General features: G+C 45.1%; 1 protein-coding gene across 1 annotated transcript in view; it reads right to left on the bottom strand.

The window, feature by feature from the left end:
• Window positions 1-12,663, bottom strand: part of LOC115099606 (intestinal-type alkaline phosphatase-like) — a 49,659-nt gene that overhangs the window by 13,906 nt on the left and 23,090 nt on the right. The window contains exons 4-8 of the mRNA XM_029617339.1: window positions 11,128-11,302; window positions 7,800-7,972; window positions 7,564-7,698; window positions 7,129-7,204; window positions 5,988-6,122 (exon numbers count right to left, since the gene is read on the bottom strand). Of these exons, the coding sequence (XP_029473199.1) occupies window positions 5,988-6,122; window positions 7,129-7,204; window positions 7,564-7,698; window positions 7,800-7,972; window positions 11,128-11,302 (694 nt within the window). The remainder of the gene's footprint in view (window positions 1-5,987; window positions 6,123-7,128; window positions 7,205-7,563; window positions 7,699-7,799; window positions 7,973-11,127; window positions 11,303-12,663) is intronic.

Here is a 12,663-nt window from a genome sequence, read left to right as displayed (position 1 = left end):
AGATGGCCACCATTTCTACAGCTCCCCAGGGCCCTCCAAAATAGGATCTGTTGACCAGGTGAGGCACTTGTTCCCTGTAGTCTCTGTGGAGGACCCCTCTCCTCCAGAGACACAGTTGGAGCATAACAAGGTCATTAGCCGCTGCCCAAGGGAAGCATCATCCAATGCCGGCCAGCTGGTTGGTGTGTGGATGATACTTCTGCTCCGGAGGAGCAGTAAGTATTAAAATAAAAAATTAGGAGTTAGGTAGGGTTAGGCTAGGGATTGGGGAGGAGAGGAGAAAAGGTAGGAAGGGGAAGGGTAGGGTTAGGGTTAGGGAAGTTCCCTTCCATTCTGCTCCTTAATTGGAGCAGACTGGGATGGAACTGGGGACTAGCCAATTGCATTGCCGTGCGTAGATTATAAAATACCCCTTGCGTGCACGAGTTGCGGGCCGTCTCACATTTGCGCATGTATTTTAAAATCTGGCGCGCATGGCGGGAGCCGTGCACACATGGACACATGCATGTGGGTCTTAAAATTGACCCCTAGCTACTAATCCTTATTGATTAATAGCATTTTTTGGACTTCTGATCTAGAAACCTATCCAAGCCTTTTTTAAACCCAGTTACAATAACTGCCATAACCACATTCTCTGGCAGTGAATTCCAGAGCTTAATTATGGGTTGAGTGAAAAATAATTTTCTCTGATTTGTTTTAAATTAGCTACTTGCCAACTTCATGGAGTGCCCCCTAGTCCTTTTGTTGTCTGAGAGAGTAAATAACCGATTTACATTTACCTATACAAGTCCTTTCATAATTTTGTAGACCTTTATCATATTCCCCCCTCAGCCGTCTCTTCTCAAAGCGGAAGAGTCCTAACCTCTTCAGCCTTTTCTCATAGGGGAGCTGTTCCATCCCCTTTATCATTTTGGTTGCCCTTCTCTGTACCTTCTCCATCGCAACTATATCTTTTTTGAGATGCGGCAACCAGAATTGTACACAGTATTCAAGGTGCGGTCTCACCATGGAGCGATACAGAGGCATTATGACATCCACTATTTTCTTCCTAATAATTCTTAACATTCTGTTTGTTATTTTGACTGCCACAGCGCTCAGCCGACGATTTCAATGTGTTATCCACTATGACACCTATGTCTCTGTCCTCAGTGGTTACTCCTAATGTGGAACCTAACATCGTGTAACTACAGCAAGGGTTATTTTTCCCTATATGCATCACCTTGCACTTGTCCACATTAAATTTCGTCTGCCACTTGGATGCCCAATTTTTTAGACTCACAAGATCCTCCTGCAATTTATCACAATCCGCTTGAGGTTTAACTACTCTGCATAATTTTGTGTCATCTGCAAATTTAAGCACCTCACTCGTCGTATTCCTTTCCAGATTATTTATAAAAATATTAAAAAGCACCAGTCCTGGTACAGATCCCTGAGGCACTACACTGTTTAACTTTTTCCAATGTGAAAACAGACCATTTAATCCTACTCTGTTTCCTGTCTTTTAACCAATTTGCAATACACAAAAGGACATTGCCTCCTATCCCATGACTTTTTAGTTTTCTTAGAAGCCTCTCATGAAGGACTTTTTCGAACGCATTCTGAAAATCCAAATACACCACATCTACTGTTTCACCTTTGTCCATATGTTTATTCACCCCTTCAGAAAATGTAGGAGATTTGTGAGGTAAGACTTCCCTTGGGTAAATCCATGTGGCTGTGTCCCATCAAACCAGGTCTATCTAAATGTTCTGTGATTTTATTCTTTATCCCAGCGTTAAAGTGAGGTTCACTGGTCTATCGTTTCCTGGATCTCCCCTGGAGCCCTTTTTAAATATCATGGTTACATTGGCCACCCTCCAGTCTTCAGGTACAATGGACAATTTTAATGATAGGTTACAAATTTTTACTAATAGATCTGAAATTTAATTTTTTAATTCTTTCAGAACCCAGATGTGTATACCATCCAGTCCAGGTGATTTACTACTTTTCAGTTTGTCAGTTTGGCCTACTACATCTTCAATTTGGTTCAATTCATCTGATTCATTACCCTTGAAAACAGTCTCCGGAATAGGTATCTCCCTGACATCCTCTTCAGTAAACACTGAAGCAAAGAAATTGTTTAATCTTTCCACAAATGGCCTTATCTTCTCTAAGTGCCTCTTTAACCCCCTTGATCATCTAATGGTCCAACTGACTCCTTCGCAGGCTGCTTCAGATATATATTTAAAAGTTTTTATTATGAGTTTTTGCCTCTACGGCCAACTTCTTTTCAAATTCTCTCTTAGCCTGTCTTATCAATGTCTTACATTTTACTTTCTAGTGCTTATGCTTTATCCTATTTTCCTCTGATACATCCTTCTTCCAATTTTTTAATGAAGATCTTTTGGCTAAAATAGCATCTTTCACCTCAGCTTTTAACCATTCCAGCAATCGTTTGGCCTTCCTTCCACTTTTCTTAATACATGAATACATCTGGATTGCGCTTCTAAGATGGTATTTTTAAACAATATCAATGCCTGTTGCACACTATTTGACTTTGTAGCTGCACCTTTCAGTTTGTTTGTTTTTTTTAACTATTTTCCTCATTTTGTCAAAGGTTCCCTTTTAAAAGTTTAATGCTAGAGCCATGGATTTACTTATTTTATTTATTTTGAGTTTTTCTATACCGGCATTCGCGATTGGAATCGCAACATGCCGGTTTACAATTAACTAGGGGTGCAAAGGTGATATAATAAGAACATTAACAGGTGCTGAGAGACAAAGTTGCAGTTACAATAAAACAGGGATATAATAAAAACTTGGGGACTTACTGTCCCCCTTCCTTTGATTAATTCAAAATTGATGTTACATTCACCCTGTCAATACTGGAATTATTGAATCCCCCATTATTACTGCACTACCAATTTGGTTAGCTTCCCTAATTTCTCTTAGCATTTCATTGTCCGCCTCACAATCTTGACCAGGTGGACGGACGGTACTATATTCCTATCACTATTCTCTTCCCCATCACACAAGGGATTTCTACCCATAAAGATTCGATTGTACATTTAGTCTCTTGTATGATCTTTATCCTGTTGGACTCTATACCCTCCCGGACATAAAGCACCACCCCCGCCACCAAGTTGATCCTCCCTGTCATTGTGATATAATTTGTACCCCGGTATAGCACTGTCCCTTTGGTTATCTTCCTTCCACCAAGTCTCTGTGATGCCAATTAAGTCTATGTCATCATTCACTGCTATACATTCTAATTCTCCCATCTTACTTCTTAGACTTCTGGCATTAGCATACAAACATTTCAAAGTGTGCTTTTCTTTGTATTAACAACCTGATTTTCAGTTGTCAGGGATAATTTGGAATCTTTTAGCTCAGGTGATTCTTTACTTATAGGTACATGGACTTTTTTTTTTATTATTGGAACCTCACTGTCGGGATGCCCCAATTCTAATGCATCATTAGTATCCTTTGAAGATACCTCTCTCCGAACCATGCGCTGCTGAGCGACTGTCGGCTTTCCCCTTTGTTCTAGTTTAAAAGCTGCTCTATCTCCTTTTTAAAGGTTAGCACCAGCAGTCTGGTTCCACTCTGGTTAAGGTGGAGCCCATCCCTTTGGAAGAGACTCCCCCCTTCCCCAAAAGTTTCCCCAGTTACTAACAAAACTGAATCCCTCTTCCTTGCACCATCGTCTCATCCACGCATTGAGACTCTGGAGCTCTGCCTGCCTCTGGTGACCTGCGTGTGGAACAGGGAGCATTTCAGAGAATGCTACCCTGGAGGTTCTGGATTTAATCTTTCTACCTAAGAGCCTAAATTTGGCTTCTAGAACCTCCCTCCCACATTTTCCTATGTCGTTGGTGCCCACATGTACCACCACAGCTGGCTCTTCCCCAGCACTGCCTAAAATCTTATCTAGGTGACGCGTGAGATCCGCCACCTTCGCACCAGGTAGGCATGTTACCAGACGATCCTCACGCCCACCCGCCACCCAGCTATCTACATTCCTAATAATAGAATCACCAATTACGATGGCCACTAAACCCTTCTGTCTTGGGCAGTAGCCCTGGGAAATACATCCTTGGTTTGAGAGGACAATGCATCACCTGGAGAGCAGGTCCTTGCTACAGGATCACTTCCTGTCATATCAGGTTGATGCTCTCCAACCAGGAGGCCTTCCTCCTCCAAGGCAGCACAAGGGCTGCCAGACTAGAATTGGGACTTGGCTACTATGTCTCTGAAGGTCTCATCTATATACCTCTCTGTCTGCTTCCCCTCCAATGTTGGCATTGGTACCGTAACGTTGGAAATTGACGGGCGAGAAATGATTTCTACAAACTAGAGATAAGTCATGTTTCAGTGTAATTACACTAAGGAATGATGGAAGATCAGTTTTGATATTTTAAATGGTGGAGGATGTCACATTGTGCAATATTATAAAAATTCAAAAACATTCTTTGGACTGACCTATGATTATATATAAGGCAGAGTAATAAAGTCTAACAGCACTATAAGATTGCTGCTGAATTGTGAGAATATAATTGTTATTCCATATTGTGAGGTAAAACAATCATACATGTGACACTCGAAGCAAAAGGCTGGAAGGCCCCCTTCTTGCTGTTGGACTGCTACCTTCATTCTGATTTGGTTCAGCTCCTAGTTAAGTTTAGGTTGCTATGGGAGTAGGGATGTGAACAAATTGAGTCTTTTAAATGTATTAGAGTATTCATTATTTATCAGGTAGTGACTTACAAGGGGATTCTTAGCCTCTTGATAAGCCTGGGGCAATCCTGTGTTTAAGTTAAAAGGATGATTAATTTTTATTTTTTTTATTTATGTGAAAATGTCTCCTACCTATAAATCAAAGGATGAGCTGGGGTGGATGGAAGGGAGGGAAATCAAATCACCCAAACTCCTGGCTTCTGCCTGCTTTCTGACTAGCTATTTAGTACAGACACACAAACACACTAAAGTATGTGGCCCAATAGTTTACTTCTCCCCAAAAAGCAATTTTCTTCAGCCACCAGCAAGGTGATTTCAATATTCTCCTTAAAGACATTCGTGCATTTCAGTTCTCTCCTTAAAGACATTCATGCATTTTAGTATTCTCCTTACAGGGATTCATCCATTTTGATCTTGTTGGGAAGATTTATGCCAAAAGTGGAACTCCCTCAGTTGCCCTCTAGAGACCCCTTCCTGCTCCCTCACTGCCCCCTTCCACTTTAAAGGTTCTCTCTTCTACTACTAAGCTTTGAGCTTCCAAAAATTGCTGACAGCGGAATTCTGGAAGGTACAGAAGGCATGGGGTTAATCTGCATGGAGTGGTGGTTTCTACCCATAAAAAAATAATAATAAAAGCTTGTTGGGCAGACTGGATGGGGCACTTGGGTCTTTTCCTGTTGTCGTTTACTGTGTTCTATAGAACATGCAATCAGCACTGAGTTATCCTGTCTAACTCCTTCTAGTGTAATAAGCCAGTCAATTGTGTAATACAATTCTTATTATCTAGGAGGTAGATTATGAAAGCCATTCCATTTTCAAAAGCATGCCCTACATGAGGTAACTTATATAAATTTGCCTGAGATACAATGGGGTACACTGCAAACCTTCAAACCCACCAACATCTTAGGGGTGGAACTCTTGCTTTAAGACAGCCCTCCTCCTCCCTCACAAGAGAGATGTAGATGTCACGACCTTTATTCATATCAATATAAAACATTAGTCTCTTCAAATGCTTAAGAAAGGAACAACAATCCTCGTTTGGAAATTGAGAGGCCGGCAGGGTCTGGGTATTGCCTTCTGCCAGGTATCTCCGTGAGATGCACGGTCCGCTGTCTTGAGCTCCTCTAGTGACTGTCTGACATGTCTGTGCAGCAGTACAACACCAGTCTCCTTATGCCCATTTACAATTTTAAAAAAACCCAAAATAACTTTAAAACAAAATCTGACAATCCTAACTATATATAAAATGAAAACAGAGAAAGTGAACTTATCTTCAACAAAGAGGAAGAATCCTTTGGGGTTTCTGCTGAGGAGTCTGATGGCTTTTTCTGTCAGTTCTATAATTGAAGGATCTGAAGTTGCGTTCCGATTCAATTCGTACTTCATGTCTCCGGGTTCAAATAAACCTGCAGAAGAGGAAGTGCATAGCAGGCAGAGAAACATAGCACGTGCCCAGGAGGGGACACACTCGAGGTGGAACAGGAAGCCCCAGGGATTTGCTCTCTTAATGTTCTTTCATGGAAGACGTGACGTCTCCCATTCTTCGGCCGGCCAGGGCCGAGGATGCCACGGAGGGAAGAAATGCCAGCCATCATGCAGCGGTGATAGCTAGAGGCCGGATTCACAGCCCACGGGCTACAATGCTCCAGAGAGCATCCTGGTGCAAGACTGTAATGACTGGGGCCTAGTCATGTGGGAGGGGATAGAAAACCGGAAAAAAAATCCATGGCGAGCCCGAAATCAGTGTTCTTGGTGTCATAGCACAAAGGAGGCTGGTTCTGATTCAGCTGGAAACCCAAACGAGCAGGAGGAAACTGCCAAGCAAAAATTAAATTTTGTGTACCCAAATTTGAAAAAGGTTTCCTGAAATCAATAGAATAAGAAGTCCCTAAATGTAAAAAAGATGTGGATGTCAGTTCCTGCCATGCTGCTGATTTTGTAGGATTTATATACAATGGGTCTGATTTTAAAAAGCATTTACTAAAGTAAGTGGGCTTTTGAAAATTGCTACAATAAATGCCATTGAATTGTCCACGAGATTACTCGTATAAGTGCACTTTACTTGAATAAATGACTTTTGAAAATTGCTACAATAGTATGTTACATTTAAGCACGCACCTCCTTTGAAAATTACCTCCAAAGCCCTGTAGTTCTGCTGTTCTTGGAGACATCAGAACAGCAAATCCACAGATTCTATGGGGGTAAATCCAGGCCTGGCCCGGCCGTGCTCGGTGATTATGGAATCTGAACCTGTCCACGCCCCAGCCTGGTTTCAACTCCTACTGCTCCCCGCAGGACGTGTTCTTGCTAGAAGCAGCCGTTAGCCGTGGGACTGACCTCCTGCCACGAGAGGCGCTGAAGCTTGCTAATCCCCCAGGCATGTGCCGGGGACTGCTCGCTGTGTTGCCTTACCCATAACATGAGTCGTCGTGAGGGTCTCAGTGTCTATGGAGTTTAGCTGCTCCTTGTTCCACACATACTGGGCCCCCTGACAACAAATAGAAAACTTAAGGTGAGGCAGGTAACAGTCTTTTTCTAGCGCACAAGAAATTTACGGGAGTAAAGAGAGAGATTCGGAGGAATTTTAGGAAAGCAAACAACTAGAAATGACAGCTTTATGTCATAAAAGAGAGAGCTGGAGACCCTGGTTTGGGTGGAAGGAAGTGAAGGTGCACAGGGCATGAATGATACAGTTTGGCCTGGCTTGAGGGTCTCTTCTAGCCCCTTGGCATCTTCCCTAGGTACCACCCAACGCTAAAGGTATTTTTCCCGAACCAGGAAAGAATTTTTCTTTCTCCTTCCTATGAGCCAATCTGAGAAAAAAAAAGGTTTGGGGCTTGCATTGACCTTTTTTGCCTTTTTCCATTCCTCAATAAGATTCTTCCCATCCATGCGGAGTCCCTGTTGTTTGAGGTTTGTAGGGTACTCGGGGTCAGGAGTTCCTGAAGGGGTCATGTACTTTCTTCCTCCTCCAAAGATGACCTGTAAAGGTTCATGAGACACACCCTCAGGTTTACAGTCCACCCTGCGCCCCCCTCGACAGTCAGGCGAGCAAAGAACACGGTGGCAAGCATCAGACGTACATCGATATCCACGTTTCTGATTAGCTGAGAAGCTATATCCTGGCAGCCCTCAGCCAGGGCCTGGGACGGCATGTTGGCGTCAGAATACCAGTCCCGGTCGGCAATATGGGCATAGTTGCCTGCAGGGGAGGCGTGCTGCACACGTGTGGTAGTCACAATCCCGACTGACTTCCCTGCATCGAGAGAGGAGATTCACAGTTACGATACACTACAGTCTGGGGCCTGCTACTGCCTACCAACAAGAGGACCAGGGGTCAATTAAGCCACTATTTCAGGGGGATGAGGAGGCCTAAGTACCTGGTCCAATAAAGACTGAGAAGCCAAGCCAGTGCCTCCATCCCGAGTCCCCTTCTCCTGGCTGAAGCAGAGCGGTGCGTCAGGGTCTGGCTAGATGTCACAGTCTGGGAAGGAATGCCATCTGAGCTATTTCCCAGGAAGCAAGGGAAAAACCCTGCACTACCGCTGAGCGCAAGAGGACACTTCCTCAGTTCCAGACTGTAGTAGTCAATTAAGGTTACGTTTAGTAAGTTTAGTGTATCTGCTAAAATACTGTTCTTGTTTGTTTGTTTTTGTTGTTCAGATTCTTTTATTTATTACTTGGATATTACCTGCCCTTTAAAGGAGAAATTCACCCAAGGCGGGTGCATGGTGTATCAGAAGACAGCGTACAAGCAGAGGTCTCAGAGGCAGCTTAACAATTCAGGTATGAGGGAGGCACACAGTAGACACTCAGAATGGTGCCGGGTGGTTTACTGACACGAGGGGCTTTAAATCAGCTAAAATTGTAGCTTGCCAAGCCTTGGCTGTTACTCATGAAACTAACTAACTTGTAGGAGCTCAGCGGAGCCACTGCTGATCAACAGGTGACCAATAGATTGATGCTGGCTGTTACGTTTGGGCTGTGTTCTGGTGTTGTGGACACCACCTTTTGGAGTGACTCCAGGTGCAGAGAGATAGGGATGGCTGGAAGTCTCTGAATATGATGAAAGTGGAGCAGAGTAAGGCTGAAGGCAATGTCAACTTCCAGACTGGGTCAGGACAGATGGCAGGCAAACAGTGTCAGGATCCAGACTGGGTCAGGGCAGGCAGCAGACAACAGTGTCAAGGTCCAGGCTGGGTCAGGGCAGGCGGCAGGCAAGCAGAGTCAGAGTTCAGGCTGGGTCAAGGTACCTAGTAGCAAGGCAGGGGCCCCAAGGGCCACACACACACACACACGGCAGGACAGAGGGCCCGAAGGCCACACACACACACACGGTAGGGCAGCGGGCCCGAAGGCCCCACACACATGGCAAGACAGAGGGCCTGAAGGCCACACACACACGGCAGGGCAGAGGCCCGAAGGCCACACACACGGCAGGGCAGAGGCCCGAAGGCCACACACACACGGCAGGGCTGAGGGCCTGAAGGCCACACACACACGGCAGGACAGAGGGCCCGAAGGCCACACACACACACGGTAGGGCAGCGGGCCCGAAGGCCACACACACACGGCAGGACAGAGGGCCCGAAGGCCACACACACACGGCAGGACAGAGGGCCCGAAGGCCACACACACACGGCAGGGCTGAAGGCCCGAAGGCCACACACTCACGGCAGGGCTGAGGGCCTGAAGGCCGCACGCACAATAAAGCAAGGCAGGCAGAGCAGAAGGCCCGAAGGCCACACGCACAGCAAGGCAAGGCAGGTAGAGCAGTAGGCCCAAAGGCCACACACACGGCAAGACAAGTCAAGGCAGGGCAGGGCAGAAGGCCCGAAGGCCACACGCACAGCAAGGTAAGGCAGGCAGAGCAGTAGGCCCAAAGGCCACACGCACAGCAAGACAAGGAAGGCTAGAGCAGGGAGCCCAAGAGAGCTCGATGCAGAAGCATCGATGGAAATGCTAAGCAGGGTTATAAAGGGAAGTTTGGAACATAGAGAAGACAAGAGGTGTTACCGTGAGGAACCAGTCAGGAGAGCATGCTTGCGGGGGACCTCTGGTGGTGAGGCGGCTGCCTAGCAGCCATGGTCGTAACACTGGCCTTTAGATAAAGAGGTGTCTGGTTGGGTATACAGAAGGGGTTTGTCCAGGTAACTGATGAACATTTCCCCACCCACCACCAGCTAAATATCACCCAGGTAACTTTTCATTTAGCAAAATTTAGCTGAGAAAAAGAGGAAGGGGTGGAGCTTACGTTCAGCTGGATTGTGCTACTATTGAGTGTTTCCTGGATAAGTCTGTTAAAAAACAAACAAACAAACACTGCCCCACTTACATAAGCACATTTAGGGGGCTGATGCAATACCATGCGCTAGCCTCTGCGCATGGCTTAACGTGATTGGGCGCGCGTTCGGACGTGCGTCCATAACTCCCAATCCAATACGGGGATCAGCGCCTCCAAGTCTCTGCACAGCTAACAGCACTCATCACATGGAAGTTCATGTAGATGAGGCTAATAGCTAATCCCCACGATCCAATACATTTTCCGCACGGCCAATGCGCCCTTGCAACGCGGCAAATTTTACGCTAGCGCCTCTCCTGTGCGCTCGATGCCAAGGAGGCGCTAGGGATGCACAGTTGTCCCTAGCGTCTCCTTTTTAGTGCGACCCCCTCATTTAAATATCGAATCGCGCACCCAGGAGAGGTGGCTGGGCGGGCGTTTTAGGGAACTCCAGTCAGCAGCAGGCTTACCCAGATAAGTGCCACCGAATTTCTCACCCAAAGGTAGCCGGTATATTCCTGCTCTGCACGCTGCTGACTATGGACCGCTAAGAAAATGAAGGTCAGCAAAGAAGCAAATGAGTGAGGACTGTGACCGCCTCTCGAGAGCGCTGCTCCCTTCATCAGGTCAGTGCAGAAAATGTTAGGAACGATGTGGCCCAAATGGACAAATACATTTCAGATTGCAAACAGACCCCCTTCCCCTTCCCTCGCCCTTTCACAGCTTTGAACACAAACACTTCCCCACCCACCGCTGCAATGTCTATTCAGGCAACATCATCCTTAACTCATTCTGCATCCACCTGAAAAGAGCAGAGCTCTTGAAAGCTCATCACAAATGCATTAACTTGGTCCAAGAAAAAGGTCTCACCTACAGCTTGTTTGCTGACCTATATTTCTAGAGAAAAAGATGTTTAGCGGATTAGTAGAATAATTCTAACATTTATAGAGGTTGATGCCAGTGAGGTTCATGCTGACCGATGAGTGGGAAAGGTGAGTACCTTAAAATGAGCAATTCATCCTTGAGAGAAGCATTGCCTTGGTGAAGAGCCAGAGAGCCTCATGAATCTGAGGCGCTGAATATACCCCACAGGCCCTCTGATCCCCACCTCTTGTTCAAATGGCCAGTACCTGCTGCCTTTGCTCGCTGTAGCACTGATATGACTTTATTCTCTTCCTTGGTGTTGCATACTGACACCTTGACCGCAGAGGTCACACCGATGGTCCCGTAATTCCCTTTCACCCCGCACAGGTAGGCAGTGGATGTGCCAGCGCTGTCCGGGACCTGACGGTCCACATTATATGTCTGGAATTCAACAGACAGGTCTTAGAACAAGAACCCAACAGGACATATGTATCTTGCCTGGAAGAAGCTAAAATTATTTAGTCAAGATGGACTATTCTTTCACGCATACTGTATTCTCTCTCCTTTCAGTTAGTAACAGAGCAAATGATGGCAGATAAAGGCCAAAATGGTCTATTCAGTCCTCCCAGAAAGGTGTTTAAGGGTTGTAACTGCTGCTCCATGAAGGTTACCCCCATGCAGAAATGTTACCCCATTCCATCCTCTAGCCATTTGAGACCCTGTGCGTTTATGCCACTCCCTTCTGATGTGTTTACTGCTATCTCCCTCCTTGAGACAAATGATGCGGGTGTATGAGTGTATTTGCCTTCCTTTGCATGTGATATTTGTGTTCTCTCTCTCTTAGGACTCTTGATAAATGGAGTTGACCCACGTACTCATTATTAATTTCTCCCCTTCACAGACTTTGTTTATGATGAGTAGCTTTATCGTGATTATTAGTACTTTGCACTCGTTTACTCAGGCATTTCAACTTGGCCAAAAAGCAATATAAAAACGCCAAGCTGGGTCATCCAATGTTCCATCCCATCTCCAAAGGTAGTCCCAGAGATATCAACCGACTCAAACCAGATTTCATCTCCATGGATGAGGTCTTTCCAGCCGCCGCACTCTCCCTGTCCTAGTGTCTGTAAGCTCTGCAAAACCTTGTAAAATCCAAACCTTGTAAAACCCTAATGACAGAATTAATTGAGTTATATTTCTCCCCATATGTATGGAGCAATCTTTGCAGGCTACGATGCCTCTTTATTTAAGTAACAGAAGAATCATTCAGAGACAATTAGGGACATGAATTTTCCAGACTGCACCAGTTCCTTCTTCAGATGTACATTAACTTTGGATTATTTTTAATTTGGCCCTAAAAAAGGTCTTTCAGACTGCAGAGATTACAGACGTCTCAAGGACTGGGAGCCTCATAGACCTCTGTACCTAAGAAGTAGATAAGACGAAAAGCACCTTTATTTACTTAGCCATTATATATACAGTCGTTCCAAATAAAGATCATAACGATTTACAACCTGATGGACATAAAATACATCAACAATTACATTGACTTAATGAGGTCAAACAACATACACATTAAAGACTGACATGTTCTTGGGATAAGGTAGTTAGATTAGAGGATAAGTTCTTAATGACATTGTTCTTGAGGGTGCATGCTCTGTGTTCAGGTGATTTTAAGTTAGGTTATAGGCATTTTGAAATAAGGTCATGTTTAAATTTCTTTGTTTCTGGGGTAAATCTTAGATACTCAGATATAGAGTTCCATAGCATTGGGTCAGCTATTGAGAACATGCGGTATCTTA

The sequence above is a fragment of the Rhinatrema bivittatum genome, chromosome 9 (genome assembly GCF_901001135.1).
Source record: "Rhinatrema bivittatum chromosome 9, aRhiBiv1.1, whole genome shotgun sequence".
Classification (NCBI taxonomy): Eukaryota; Metazoa; Chordata; class Amphibia; order Gymnophiona; family Rhinatrematidae; genus Rhinatrema; species Rhinatrema bivittatum.
This window is presented reverse-complemented; position numbering and strand designations above follow the sequence as displayed.